At 39.1% G+C, this 15,859-nt stretch overlaps 1 protein-coding gene across 5 annotated transcripts in view; it reads left to right on the top strand.

Moving 5' to 3' along the window:
• LOC132823229 (sorbin and SH3 domain-containing protein 1-like) overlaps positions 1-15,859 on the top strand; it is a 115,161-nt gene that overhangs the window by 57,412 nt on the left and 41,890 nt on the right. For 4 of the 5 annotated variants that reach the window (XM_060836860.1, XM_060836862.1, XM_060836858.1 and 1 more), the window contains 4 exons: positions 1,066-1,510; positions 5,955-6,069; positions 7,823-7,872; positions 11,504-11,655. In XM_060836860.1, coding sequence (XP_060692843.1) covers positions 1,066-1,510; positions 5,955-6,069; positions 7,823-7,872; positions 11,504-11,655 — 762 coding nt within the window. The remainder of the gene's footprint in view (positions 1-1,065; positions 1,511-5,954; positions 6,070-7,822; positions 7,873-11,503; positions 11,656-15,859) is intronic. The other variant, XM_060836861.1, reaches the window with a different exon arrangement.

Below are 15,859 nucleotides of genomic sequence, written 5' to 3'. Positions count from 1 at the left end.
GTGAAGAAACAATTGGCAAAGGCAAAGTATAAGGGAAGTTGGGGCATAATGAATTGCAAATGTATAGAACTCAGGTAATTGCCTCTCAATGGTAAGATTCTGAAGTTACATTTAATGCTTGAGAAGAAAATCTCTTGATGTCGAGAATCTGTAATTTTTATTCTCACCATACTTTCCCAGCTTTCTCACTGAGCTTGCACCACACAAAGTAGGGGGTAATTCCACTCAGGGATTTCTTTGCTTTAGAATTCTGGACTTGTTTGTGCCTATATTTCCTCAATTAATTCTTTCATGTGTTTTGGGCAACATTGACAGGGTCCAATTTGTAGCTGATGCCTAATTGTGCATGAACAGAGTGGCTAGTTAAGAGCAGTTATGGATCAACCACATTAGTGTGAATCTGGAATCACATGTAGATCAGACTGGGTAATAAATGGCAGATTTCGTTCTCTAAAGAACATTTGTGAACCAAGTGTGTTTTTACAACAATTGATGATAACCTCATGGTCACTATTGTTGAGATTCGGTTTCCATTCTGAGTTTTACTAATTGAGTTCAAATTCTGACAGTTACTATGGTAAGATTGCAGCCCATGTCCCCAGAGCATTAGCCTGGGCTTCTAGATTACAAGGAGAAAGTGAGGCCTACAGACGCTGGAAAGTCAAAGTCGATAAAATGTGAAGCTGGAAAAAGCTCAGCAGGTCAAGCTGCATCAGAGAAACTGTTTCAGGCATAACCCTTCCTCTGGATTACTAGTCCAGTGATATTATCAGTACTCCACCTCCTCCCACTTCATGCTGTTCAATGAAGGTAATATTCAAAAAACTCCCAATTCCAGAATAATTATTTTCACTCCCATATAGAAGTGAAGTGATCATGTTTGCAGTTTACTTGGAAACATTCAAAAATATAATAATGTAATGCAGTTTTGTCTTTAAATTGTCAAAGCTCGTTTCCTTGAAAATTGTAGTTTTTATGTTCAAATTTTTTGAGTGGTATGTAGAAGTGTTTGGAGATTCTGCAATTAAATGAAATTATTAATTATGTTTTGCCTCCTCATTGTAGATAAATCTGGGGTATCTCCTATAGTTGATGCCAGGAAGAAGACATGGGAGCCCAATTCATCAAAACAGCCTTTTTTCAATTCTACCACAGGCTATCCATCAAGATCTCAACTAACCGGACCACTGCCCTATAATTCATCAACAAGGAATAACTGCACAATTAAACAGGCACTTTCATCAGAACCACTCAGCAGTTCTAATGGTGAAAAGCAACATTGTAACCCTCAATCACAATATCTACCTTCCAGCATTCCTAATAGCGAAAATGTTCAAAATTACTCCATCCCTTTCTCAGACAACCTTCATGATTCCTGGGATTGGAATTTGAAAAATTATGCGACCCCTGCAAGCGATTATCAGGCTACAAAATCTACAGAAGTACCCTGCAATCTTTTGGCAGCAAAAGAACTTTATTCTCTCTGTTCTACTGAAGCTACTGCTGAAGAGTGAGTTCTATATCCCTTGCACTAAATAACTTATTGAGCAGGAGACTTAGGTATTACAAGCTGATTAGATCATAGGCCATGCACAGGGGAAGAGTGACATCTTCCTATCACCATTTTTAATATCTCATAAGTTCCTGCACCACATTGGTGTTATGGGACTGGTGGGTATAGGGTTGGGACTGAGGGGAAATTATCATCTGCTGCAACTGTGCATGCAGAAGAGTGCCTCATCTTCCGCCTAGGAACCCTCCAACCACAAGGGACGAATGCAGATTTCTCCAGCTTTCTCATCTCCTCTCCCCTCACCTTTTCTCAGTCCCAACCCTCAGACTCAGCACCACCTTCTTGACCGGCAATCTTCTTCCCGACCTCTCCGCCCCCACTCCCTCTCCGGCCTATCACTCTCACCTTAACCTCCTTCCACCTACTGTATTCTCAACGCCCCTACCCCAAGTCCCTCCTCCCTACCTTTTATCTTAGCCTGCTTGGCACACCCTCCTCATTCCTAAAGAAGGGCTTATGCCCAAAATGTCGATTCTCCTGTTCCTTTGGTGCTGCCTGACCTGCTGTGCTTTTCCAGCAACACATTTTTAAGCTTTGATTATTTTAAACTCAAGCATCTGATGGGGAAGTAGATATATGCATTTAAATTTTTCAAGCCAGTTGATGAAGACAGAAGAAGCAAATGGATTTATGGCGATGTTTGATTGTCCATGTCCTATAAATGTAGTCATGTAATGAAGTTTTTTTTTCATTTTAATTAACTTGATTCTAGTGAAGGAGTGGTGTCCATTCATTACCAGTGTTCACTGACATTTAAGAGAGAACCTATTTACTTAGAGTGGGTTAATACACACTGAAATAAATATTTGGAGCTGAATATTACATTGTCTGACTGTACAGATTCAAACATTGAAATGGCTCTCAAACTTTATGCTGTAACTTCATTATTGTTAAGAGCATGGTTAAGGATCAATGCTCTTTGAGTTGAGTCATCAATTTCAATTATGATTTTACAACATTCAGTCAATATGCTATCCTATCTTTTCCTACAAATGTGTCCATGTTTGGTTTAAAATACCAAGATTAGGTTAATTCATTTCATCAATAATGAAATTGATTATGGCTCCAGATTGGTAGGCCAGTTTGCAGATGGAAGAGCTGAGGTTGGACTTGGTTTTAATTGCTGTGCATGCTTTTATTCTCGATGGCTTGGCCAATTTTACCAGATTTTAGTGAAAGAACTGTCTAGGGTAGGTAGACAATGGTTTGTCTGGAATTGCTTAATTTAGGAGATATAGTGAACATGGTAAATATATGAAGCAACTCAGTTTGAAAATGCTTTAAGCTTCATTTTTATAGGAACTAAAAGTTCCAAAAAATGTTCAGTGGTAAATCTATTGCAGGGACATTTTGATGAGTGTTCTCAGTAACAATTCCACACAGGTCATCTGGTCACTGACGCACACAGACCAGAGTTGAAACTTGCTTTTCGTCCTTCTACTTTTGAGTTCTGAAAAGGGGAAATTGTAAATGTATCACTTGCCCAGATTCCTTGTTTTTACCATCATGTCCACAATATGAAATGCTCACAATGGATTACAATTCAGTTTGTAGTGTACTTTTCCCTTCAAATCCTCCTTGATACCCTGTCCAGACTGCCATGAAGTGCACATGCATAGTCATTTTGGCTGGATGAGATCAATTTTTTTAAAAAAGACATGTTGGAATTTAAAACATTGAAATGTCTGTTGGGTGCTCCTAGATTATGGTTTAGGCTTCTTTACTTCATTTCACCATAGGCTGTTATTACACTACTGTGATCCTGTCCTTTGGTCTATTTACTCCACATGGATCCCTTTTCAAAAGTTTCATCAAAATCTGTTTAATCTATCATACCTATCACTTTCTACTTTAATCCTTCCTTTCTAACACTTGCTTCATTTTGTCCTCCTTAATGTAGAAAACTTTGAAATGTCTTCCTCCATTTTAGTACTATAACAACAACCTTAGCTTATTTTGTTTTGTATCCTCACACAATGAAATATCCCAAGATTCTTCACTGGTGTATTATAAAACAGAATATGACACCAAGCCACATATGGAAATATTAGATCAGATTAGAATCACAATCAGAATAACCTGTGTTATCTGAAGTCCAAGCAATGAAATAGGTTTCAGAGAGTGTGGAGGTATTCCAGAGCCGATGGTCTGGTAAATGGGATGGATAAGGCTAGGGAGGAATTTGAAAATGAGGATTACCATTTTAAAATCAATACATTTTTGACTGGGAGTCATAGTAAGTCAGTGAGGAATAATAGAGGAAAAGGATTTGCTGACAGTTTACTCACAGTCAGAAAAGTTTTGTATTTCTGTAGGTTTGTGGAGAGTAGCACAAGAAAGACTGGCCAGGGATGCATTGCAATAGTTGGGTCTACAGGTAACACATATGAATGAAACAGGGGCAAAATCAGTCATGTAAGGGCTTCAGGACTCTGGAACAATCGAGGCAATGTAATGTAGCTGCCCATTATTGACCATAAATAATAGTCAAGTACACTCGACAAGAAGTATACTACTAACTGGAGGAGAATGTTAGAATCTTGAGAGCACATGGACCTAACATACAAAGAAGCTAAATTAGTCCTTACCTAATGTAACTATGAGATTAGAGTCTGGTACATGTATTTAGCATGAAAGTATAATAAATAGTGTTACTTTAAAGTTGTTGGAAGATTGTTCTTGATTTGCCATTACTGTGTCAAATTTAAACTCATGGGAGACATCAAATCACATGACTCAAGGTCAGAAGTCACATGACACCAGGTTATAGTCCAACTGGTTTATTTGAAATCACAAGCTTTCAGTGCGCTGATCCTTCATTTGATGAAGTGTATCTTCATTTCACTTCACCTGATGAAGGAGCAGTGCTCTGAAGGCTTGTGATTTCAAAAAAATCCTGTTGGACTATAACTGGTGTCGTGTGACATCTGACCTTGAGTCATGTGATTTGATGCCTCCCATGAGTTAAATTTGACACAGACAGGTTGACATGATGGCAAATCAAGAACAATCTTCAAGGTTTAAACTTTAAAGTAACACTATTTATTATACTTTCATGCTAAATACATGTACCAGACTCTAATCTCAGTCCAACATCAGCACCTCCACAAGACTCAAGAAACCCAAGTGATGTTATGGAGGTGAAAGTTGACTTTATTGGATGCATAAGTCTGAAGTTGGATGCTCAGTTCAAGATCAAACATGACTCAGATCAGACAAGTTCAGATCAGACAAGCATCATGTTAATTGTTTGCAGTATTAGCGAAAGGAGTTTGGAGTGGGTTATTTCCATTACAATCATATCTGTTTAATCGAGCACTGATGTAGAGTGAGCAGCCATGACATATTGTGAAAAAAATGTATTATTTGAAGCAACCTTGCAATGGCCAAATTATTCATGAAAAAATGATGGAATCATTTTTAATACTTGGTTACTATTATCTATTAATTTATAATTTTGAGAGGGTTTTATGACATTATTTGCTGATCAAATTGTATGAGAGAAAGTTGTATGAGAACCATTGTTAAAACATTTCTTCCAAACAATGTGATCATCAAGACCCCAAAGGCCAACTAAAGTATTGGTTCAACATTATGTCAACATAAAGTTTCCAACTTCCTACATTAGCTATGCTTCTCTATTGCCTGAAGCATATTGCCAATTTAACACAGTATAAGTATTTTTACACTGAAAAACCACATTCACTAGATTGAGTTTATGCTGACCCAGTTCATTTCATTCAAGCCCCTATGTGACCAGAGGTACTTTAATCTTCCATGACATACATCCATGTTCTCATATTTTTAATTGAAAACGGTGGTAGTAAGGATAGCAGTACACCAGAATCATCCCTGATTGATTCCACCCACTGTCAGGAAGGGAATCTCCAAACTCATCTTCCAGGACACCTTTGCCAATTTCATTGGTTCAGTCTTGAAGGTCATCAAAAGTATTACATGGCTTTTGTTGGAGTGATAATAACACTGCTCTACTAATTAAAACAATTAAACACTTACCAACTACAGAAATCTGAAAAGCAGTACCACCTTCCAATTCCTTCCCTTAAGCCCTCTACCAACACATTCAACTATTGAATTTCTATCTGTTCCAAAGACAAGAAAAAGATTCAGCCTTCCTGACATTCCACTTTTGGGAAAGACCTAGGATCTATTAAACCTTCTCTGCTTTTCCCTGTAGTACAACCAAGAATGATAACTTTGGCTACGTCAAATTATTGATCATAGTGTGTTGGGTTGCTAAACTGTGCACCAACATGACATCATTGTAGTGTACTGACAATACCAATGCAAAACTTGCTTTAAAACTGAACATGTAATCTGAGATGTCTGTTGTTAATATTTCATTTTTTGTTTTCATTAGGTGCAATCGGTCACAACCAAATACAAAATTTGATACCTGTGGCTATCACGTTGAACCAAAAAGTGTATTTGATTACAAGCCTGGAAAGTCATCCATTTTAGATCATGACCATTCAGTAAGTGCTTTCTGTATAAGTTGTCTGTTGAAAAGAAGCAAATCATATCCAAGGCATAGATATTTGGAAACAGTTCTGGGAGAGGGTCGGATGGTAAATATCATAATTAATGTATAAGTGGAAACAATTACAAATCTGTATTCTAGTCAAAGTATTTACCTAGTTTAACCAGAGATTTATAGACACGTGGAATAAGTAAAAGCAATAAGAGAACAAAATATTTTTGATTGGAATTCCTATTTATTTCCAAAACATTTTCCTGCCTTGAGAATGTCAATTGCATAAGGGTTGAAAATGTATTGATGGAAAAGCGCAGCAGGTCAGGCAGCATCCAAGGAACAGGAGATTTGAAAGGGAAGGGCTTCCTGAAGGAAGGCTTATGCCCGAAACGTCGAATCTCCTGTTCCTCGGATGCTGCCTGACCTGCTGCGCTTTTCCAACAACCCATTTTCAGCTCTGATCTCCAGCATCTGCAGTCCTCACTTTCTTCTCAATTGCATAAGGGTATTCAGTTTGCACCAGGACTGTTAATGAAGGAGATAATACAAATGTTACTGTATCCTTGTGAAGAGCAATGAAACTGGTAGAGAGAAAGTCAAAACAATTATCTCCTGTTACTATTATTTTAGATTTGATTAGATTCCCTGCAGTGTGGAAACAGGCCCTTCAGCCCAACAAGTTCACACTCACCCTCCGAAGAGTAACCCACCCAGACCCATTTCCCTCTGACTAATTGACCTAACACTGTGGGATAATTTAGCATGGCCAATTCACCTGATCTGCACATCTTTGGACTGTGGGAGGAAACCGGAACACCTGGAGGAAACCCACACAGACACAGGGAGAATGTGCAAACTCCACACAGTCAATCACTCGAGGCTGGAATCGAACCTAGGACCCTGGTGCTGTGAGGCAGCAGTGCTAACCACTGAGCCACTGTACCACCCATTTGATAAAAATAATTACCAAAGAGAGACTTAGATTCTTCAGATGTTACAACAGGAGTTCAATATTAATTTGACATCATAAATATGAATGGGATTACAAGTCACGTTTAAAGGCACTTACCATTGGGTATCAAAGCAAAGTCTGTGTGAAGTAATACATCACTCTCAATGAGTAAGTAACATACATCTATCCAAATTAGTCAGAACACATGCTAAACACGCTCTGATCAGTTTACTTGATGATCGAGCTGGAGTGCAAGTTTTCATTTATTTTTATGGTCAGGAAAAGGGCAGGCATGTACCTTTATGAAATTCACAAAAATGATCAGTGATCACAGCCACTTTGCCTAATGTCCTCTTATCCCAGCACCATTTAGTTGCTGTTATCTGATTATTCAGCCACTGAGCATTCAATCTAAGCTTGGCAGTATCCCTTACTCACATAGATATCCATGGACACACACATCCCAATGATCAGCCGAAATGAGTAACTTTCCACTGAACAAGAGAAAAAACCTGCAGGATGAGGCAAACCCTTTCCTCTTGGAATGGCAGGAATCCTGCTCATTAACAGCATGAAATTATGATTACAAAATCTTCACGCAAGCCTATGCTGGCTCTTTCGGAACTAAACCTGCTCCAAGATCCTCCAACATAATTTTGAACCTCAGAAGACAGAAATAACTGCTGTTAACATGTCAATCTTAGCATCAAGGGTGTTTAAAGGCTATGGAGTGTAATCCTTTGTCCTTGAACACAATAGTACGCTGGTATTGTCCTTAAGCCTGTATTTATTGTGATTTCAGAGACCAATACACAGCAACACTTCAGGAGCTGCATTTCTCAGTAAATCTAGGTATGTAATTGTTCATTTGTTTATAAAAAGGTAACTTATATATTCAGTTTTGTAGTACTCTACAAATTTGTAGACAGAGTATATTTGATGTGTAATCATTGGTAAATGTAATCTTGTTGCAAGTTCAATTTATAGATAAAAGGTTTGTGTTGTTGGTGGCAGTTAAATTCAAAGCTCTAGATCAAGAATCACAGAATTGTTACAGTATAAAAGGAGGCCATTTAGCCCATTGAATCTCTACGAGTTTTCTGATCGTTTTATCTTAGTGCCAGTCTCCTGCTTTTTCCCCTTAACCTGCACAGTATCTCTATTTAAATAATAATCCAATGCTCTCTCGAACACATCAATTGAACCTGTCTCCACCACACTTCCACACTGTTTTCATTTGTTTTTTTTGCAGAGCATTTTAAAACTGTGTCCTCTGGTTCTCTATTCAATAGTGAAGACAAACAATTTCTCTCCATCTACTCATTCCAGAACTTCATAATTTTTAAAACTTACATCAAATCTTTAACTCCTGGGGGCTTTCTGTGCTTGGGGTTAGGAGTGGGACCTCTATGCTCAGGTGGAGGGACAGTTGTGAAGCTGGGGGCCAGGAACCACAGTGAACCACGTGGGGGTGGGGGTGGGGGGTATTAATTCTGAAATAAAGATAAAATACTGCAGATACTGAAAATTTGAAACTAATGCACATAATGCTGGAGAAACTCAGCAGGTCTGGCAGCATCTGAGGAGAGTGAAACAGGGTAATGATTCGGGTTCAGTGACCCCGAACTTAGTTCTGAAGACAAGTCATTGGACTCGAAATGTTAACTCTGTTTCTCTTTCCACAGATGCTGCCAGACCTGCCGATTTCCTTTATTTCTCTAGCTACCTCTGGGTTTGACCAAAACATTTTACAGATTGACCATGAGTGCTTCTGATTCATATTCAACTATTTTGATTGTGTAGTTCAGCATTTCTTTAGTTTCTTTTTGTTGATAGCTGCATGTTTCCATCTATTAAGCGCAGAATCTTTTCAGATTCCTTGGTTTCTTTCTATATAATGTTTAGGTATTTGCAATGCTATTCACAGAATATGTGTGTTGCTTTTCAGAACTCCCATTTTCAAATCTTTTCACTTTGGCTTCAAATTATTTGCTTTCTGTCCAAAAACTTACCTTGTCCAGATCATTCTGTAACTTTAAAGATGCTCCCTCTTAGTTTCCTCTCCTAATTTTGTGCAAGCAGAAAACTTTGGCAGAGGTTTATTACTTGAATGGCAAAAAGTTGCAGCCTGCTGCTGTGCAAAGGGACCTGGGTGTCCTTGTGCATGAATCACAGAAGGTTGGTCTGCAGGAACAACAAGTAATTAGGAAGGCAAATGGAATTTTGTCCTTCATTGCAAAAGGGATTGAGTTTAAAAGCATGGCAGTTATGTTGCAGCTGTACAGGGTGCTGGTGAGGCCACAGCTGGAATATTGTGTGCAGTTTTGGTCTCCTTACTTGAGAAAACATGTACTGGCAGTGGAGGGGGTGCAGAGAAGGTTCATCAGATTGATTCCGGAGTTGAGGGGGTCGGTTTATGAGGAGAGATTAAGTATACTGGGATTAAATTCATTGGAATTCAGAATAATGAGGGGGGATCTTAGCAAAACATATACAGTTATGAAGGGAATAAATGAGATAGACATAGAGCGGATGTTTCCACTGACAAGAGGGCATTGCCTCAAAATTAGAGGGAGCAGATTTAGCACTGAATTGAGAAGGAACTTCTACACCCAGCGAGTGGTGAATCTGTGGAATGCCCTGCCCAGTGAAGTAATTGACGCTACTTCAGTAAATGTTTTTAAAGTTATTGTTTTTGAACAATAAAGGAATTATGGGCTATGGTGAGAGGTCGGGTACGTGGAGCTGAGGCCACAAAAGGTTCAGTCATGGTCTTATTAAATGGCAGAGCAGGATCGAGGGAGCTAGATGACCTACTCCTGCTCCTAATTCTTATGTTCTTATGTACATTATATTATATATTATATATACACATTATATTTCTGAGCTGAGATCATTGATACTGGGTCACCATGCTCAGTAGTTTCACCCTACCCACTCCTGAACTACCCCCCTAAATTGATACTTTCCACCTTTGCAACTAGTTCTACATACCCTTTGAATGTTTTTTTTAAATCCTTAAAAGTTAGGTGATTGACAGGTAGACCCCAATATTTTGGGGGAAGGGACAAACTTGTCTGGTAAGGAATGTTAGCTTTCTGGTTTGATCTTTGTGCTAAATGACAAGGGAAGACAGAAGTACTGTCAACCTCGTACCTGTGGCTAAGGGAGCAAATTGCAAAAAGACAAAGCAAGATACCAAGACTGGGAGCATTCAGGTCGGCTCTCAGGAGTGAGCACTAAGGGAGCACATGAGCTGCCTTGACATGCAGCCGAGTCCAATCCAGAACTTGGAGTCAGTCCCTGTGCACAAAGTGTCCTTGCAGCAGCATTGCAATGTTAGTTACTGGTCTGCCCTTTGGTGCAGCATAGCCATGCAGCAGTGAGGCTGAAATATATCAAAGATGTGCTTTGATGATGCAGAGAGACTGACAGATGTAGACAAGGGGCGTGCACAGCTGCTGCCCATGGAGAATGCCCTTGGATGCTGGTACTGGGTGTTCAAGGTCTGAAGGTGGAAGCACTTCAGAGTTGGAGTCACTAGGTACTTGCTCAGATATTCATGTTGAGAATTCTCAGCGTCTATTGTCCTCATGTTGGATGGAAGAATCAGACATGGCATATTTATGGGGCAGTTTGTGAGGGTGACAACAAGCAATAATCCACACTAATTGGCATGTTGTCACATGTGAGAACCTTGTCTCACACCAATAGCTCTGGAAAATGTACTGTGGTTTTCCTGACATCAAGCAAGGCCTTGGTGGATTTCTCACATGATTGTTGTAAATTTCTTCCCAAAACGCATATCATTCAGAACCTTATAAGAATCCATCCTGAATCTTATTTTTGGACTTGGAGCTAAATATGCTTTATTTGGTTAGAGTTGTTTCAATGTGCTTTGGATTCCAGTTTGATTGATATTTACTTAATATTTGCCATGTTTAACTTGGTTTGATGCAGAAATTTAGTTTGTACATAGAAAAATTAGTCATTTAGAATATTGACTTACATATGTTCATCTTCAATTTTGTTTCAGTTTGTATTTTTTATGATCCTCACTTCTTGATTGCCACTTTAATCTCTATTATTATATTTTCAACTGTGAATTACAAGAGTTCCATTAGAAATCAAAATCTGAGAGCTAGAAATATAAATGCCAATTGATCTGTGCTCCAGTTTCCCTCTAACTTTCTGTAATAGGCAACTGTTCATTGCTGAGGCTGAACTGTTCACTTGCACAGTCTCACATTACACCTGTGCTGTCCCTTGAGTTATTTGGGTTCAAAGCTGAAATATTTCTTATTCTTAGCTGTTGTACAGACAATAGATGATGACTTGTAACTTCTGAACTAGGAGTAAAGTTATTTCATTATTCATGGGTCATAGACCAAATATTTAACTTTCAATCCTAACAGTTTACATTTGAAAACATAGTTGCTTATTTTGCTAAAACAGAATGGTGCTTTTGTGTTGATTTCCCTAGATCACTCCCGATGTTGGCAGAATCAGCTGGTCAGCTGACTATCAATGAAACCAGGCGATGCAATGGTTCAGACATAGATCTACCTCAGCTGAAGTTCATGGAAATCCAACGCTATTCATCTGCTGATCAAATCTCCATAAACAGTGAAAATGGTAAAATAACATTATTCTAATAAAAAGGATAAAGTCAAGATAAAAACAAATAGCCAAATTCATGTTCAGTGAAAGTGATAGAGTGTTACATTTTGTGTGTGTGGTTTCAAATGTGGCTGTGTCTGAAGTTACAGATTGATGTGTCTGGTGTTGCCAGAGATCACATTAGCATGACTTTAAAAACCTGTCTGTTTTCCAGTAGTACTACAGCCTTTGTACTCTACCACCAACTCAAAAAGTACTTGCAAGAACATAATGACACAAGATGTTAGGGCAGGCATAAACTATACAGTACTTCAGTGAGGTAAAAACAATGACTGCAGATTCTGGAAACCAGATTCTGGATCAGTGGTGCTGGAAGAGCACAGCAGTTCAGGCAGCATCCAATGAGCAGCACATTTCGCTGCTCGTTGGATGGCTGCCTGAACTGCTGTGCTCTTCCAGCACCACTGATCCAGAATACAGTCCTTCAAGCCTGTCCTTCAACTAAACCATCCACCATCAATATTCTGTTGGTAATCATTAAACAAAACCATAACTGGATCAGCCTTATAAATGTTGAGGTAATGAGATTAGGGAAGACCGAGAATTGTGTTGCGGAACTCACTTCCAGACTCACCAAAGACAGACCACCATCTACAAAGGAGTGTGATGAGTACTGTTCACTTGCCTGAATGAGTTTAGCTCCAACAATATTCAAAGTGTTTGGTAAAATACAGGACAAAGCAGTCCACTTGACTGACACCACATCCACCACCTTAATTATTCATCCTTCTGTGACTATTGAAACACAGTGGCAGTAGTGTGTGTCATGTACAAGATGTAATGCAACAACTCATCAAGGCATTTTCGACTGCAAATTCCAAACTTACAATTTCTACCACTTAGAAACATGCATGGGAATGCCATCAACTTCAAGTTCCTCTAAAAGACACAGACCATTCTGAGTATGTTGTTTTTATTCATTAATGGGAAGTAGGAGGCACTGACTGGGCCAGCATTTTTACCCATTTCTAATTGCCCTTGAGAAAGTGGTGAAGAGATGCCTTCTTGAAAGCCTGCAATCTGTGTTTCAGGTAGACTCACATTGCTTTTAGGGAGAGAGTTCCAGGATTTTGGTCCAGCCACAGTAAAGGATTCCTAATGTTTCCAACTCAGGATGGTGAGTCATTTGAAGGAGAACTGGCAGATACTCTTGTCCTTCTAGATGGAAGTGGTGGTGGGTTTGGAAGATGCTATCTAAGGACCCTGGGTGAATTTCTGTGGTGTATCTTGTAGACAGTACACACTGCTGCAGCTGGCATTGATGGGGGTGGGATTGGAAATATGTGGATATGTGCTAATGAAATGTGTTCCTTTGTCTTTGATGGTGTCAAGCCTCTTGAATGCTCTTGGAGTTGCACTCATTCAGACAACTAGGAAATATTTCATTCACAGTTCTGATTTGTGCCTTTTGGATGGGGAACAATTTTTGGACAGTCAGGATGTGAGTTACTTGTTGTAGGATTCTGACTCTGACTTGCCCTTGAAGCCATTGTATTTACATGCAAGTTTAGATCTGTTTCTGGTCAATGATAATACCTAGGGATGTTGACAGTGGAGGATGCAACAATGATTTTGCTGTTGAATGTCAAGGGATGATGGTTAGGTTCTTTTTTGTTAGAAATGGTCTTTGCCAGGCAATTGTGTGGTGCACATATTTATTGCTACTTTTTAGCTGAAGCCTAGATACTGTTCAGATTTTTGTGCATTTAAATATGATTGCTTCAGTATCTGAAGGGTTGTGAATGGTGCTGAATATTGTGCAATAATCAGTGATCATCCTACTTCTGACTTTATAATGGAGGGAAGGTCATTGATGAAGCAAGTGAAGATGATTGAGCCAAGAACACTACCCTGAGGAATCCCTATAGAGGTGTCCTGGAATTGAGATAGCTGACATCCAACAACCACAAACAGTTTTCTTTGTCCGAGGTTTGACTCCTACCACTGGAGAGTTAATCCTGATTCTCTTTGATTCTAGCTTCTTTAATGCCATACTCAATCAAATGCAACTTTGAGGTAAACAGCTATTACTCTCAGCTCTTCTCTGCAATTCATCACTTTTGTCCATATTTGAGCTAAGTCTAAACTGAATTCAGGTGCAGAATGGTCCTGATTGAACCAAAACCAAGCATCAGGTGAGTAGTTTAATGTTAATTAAGTGCTACTTGATCGTACTGTTGATGACACTTCCATCACTTTACTAATGATTGAGACTAGACTGATTGGGCAATAAGTAGCTTGTTTGGATTTGTCATGATTTTCACCTATAGAACATACCTGGGCAACTTTCCACATTATCGAGTGCATTGATGTTTGGAGCTGTACTGGAACAGCTTGACTTACGGGGGGTGGCAAGTACTGGAACACAAATTTTCAGTTATATTGCCAGAATCTTGTCAGGAGCCATTGGGTTTTGCAGTACCCGGTGTCTCCAATCATTTCTTGATATCACATTGGGTGAATTGAATTGGTTGAAGATTGGCATCTATAAATCTAGGGACCACTAGAGGAGGCCGAGATGACATCTCTGGCTGAAGATTTTTGAAAATCTGATGTGTTGGGTGACCCTAGAGTTGAAGATGGTGATATTTGTGAATTCTCCTCATTGAGTGTGGTGCCCACCACCAATCACAACTGTATGTGGCAGGACTGCAGATCTTAGATCTGATCTGTTGGTTGTAGGATCACTGCGCATTTCTTATAGAATCTCAAATTTGCAACTTGCTGCTTATATTGGACATGCTGTGAAACACTTCCAGTGCAGTTGGAATTTGAACCCAGATCTTCTGACTCTGTTGCAGGGACACCATCTCTATTGCACAAGAACCCCTAGTCCCTTCCTCTAAATATACTTTTAATCAGTGTGTTCAGACATTCCATGGCTCATATTTGGGACAGGTAGGACTTAAACTGAGGACTTTCATACCAGAGGTAGAGACACCACACTGTGCCATATGGCACTTAGTCTTTTCCTCCAGATATTTTCGAATCAACCTGTTTAGAAATGTTATTATGCACCTCATGTTGTAGATGGGACTTAAACCCAGGCCTCCTGGCTCAAAGGTAGGGACATTACCACTGCACAACAAGGATCCTTTCCACTTCCTTCCTCTGAATCAACACCACAGATTACAAATAGCTGAGGCTTCTGCACTGATCCTTAAAGCAACCTGTACAGCATGGTTCATAGAGACAGGCCTTGCCAACCTGAAACTGCTTTGTTTATCCCTACTCCCTTCAGTCCATTAACCAGCCTAATCCATATGCTGACATATTATCCCTTAGCTCAATAAACTTTTATCTTCTGTAATAAACTTTTAGGTCACACCTAAAATGTTGAATGCTTTTGGAAGTCCAAATACCCTGAATCCACTGTTTTCTCTTTAACTACTAGTTACATCCTCAAAAAAAAGCTAATAAATTTGTTAAGTACAGCTTCTCTCTTTCCTAAAATCACAATGGCTATGCATAATCATGTTATGATTTTCTAAGTGCCCTGGTGCCACTTCTTTAATAATGGGTCCTGTATTTTCCTGAACACTGAAATAAGGCTGTTGTGTTTGAAGTTCCCCATTTTCTCTATCCATCATTTTGTGAATGTAAGTATATAGTTTGCTGGATTTTACTTCATTGGAGTCAACCAACAATCTAAAGCGTTTTGGAAGATGTCACAACTAATTCTTTATGCAGTCAGCTTTTTTAAGACCTTAAAATGTAGCTCTCAGGGATCTCTTGGCTTTTATGGCCATTAATCTTGCCAAGACTTTACTTCTTACTCATTTTAATTACATTAAGTTCTTCACTCTTTGAATGCTATTATCTCTGGGTTGTTTCCTGTGTCAGGAGAGACAGAAAATATTTGTTTAACATCTCTGTTATTTTCCAGTCATCATCTTACACTATCCTTAATCTTTCTGTTTGGCCATAAATGGATCACTTTTCTGCATCGTATTTCGATTTCTCAATATTTGATATAACAGATTCCCATTCCTGATGAAGGGCTCTGGCCCAAAACGTCGAATTTCCTGTTCCTTGGATGCTGCCTGACCTGCTGTGCTTTAACCAGCAACACATTTTCAGCTCTGATCTCCAGCATCAGCAGACCTCACTTTTTATTCCAGGAAATCTTACCAATATTTGATACTTATTAACTGCTTAA

The sequence above is a fragment of the Hemiscyllium ocellatum genome, chromosome 16 (genome assembly GCF_020745735.1).
Source record: "Hemiscyllium ocellatum isolate sHemOce1 chromosome 16, sHemOce1.pat.X.cur, whole genome shotgun sequence".
Classification (NCBI taxonomy): Eukaryota; Metazoa; Chordata; class Chondrichthyes; order Orectolobiformes; family Hemiscylliidae; genus Hemiscyllium; species Hemiscyllium ocellatum.
The sequence above is the reverse complement of the archived record's forward strand: the minus strand, read 5'-3'. Positions and strand labels throughout refer to the sequence as shown.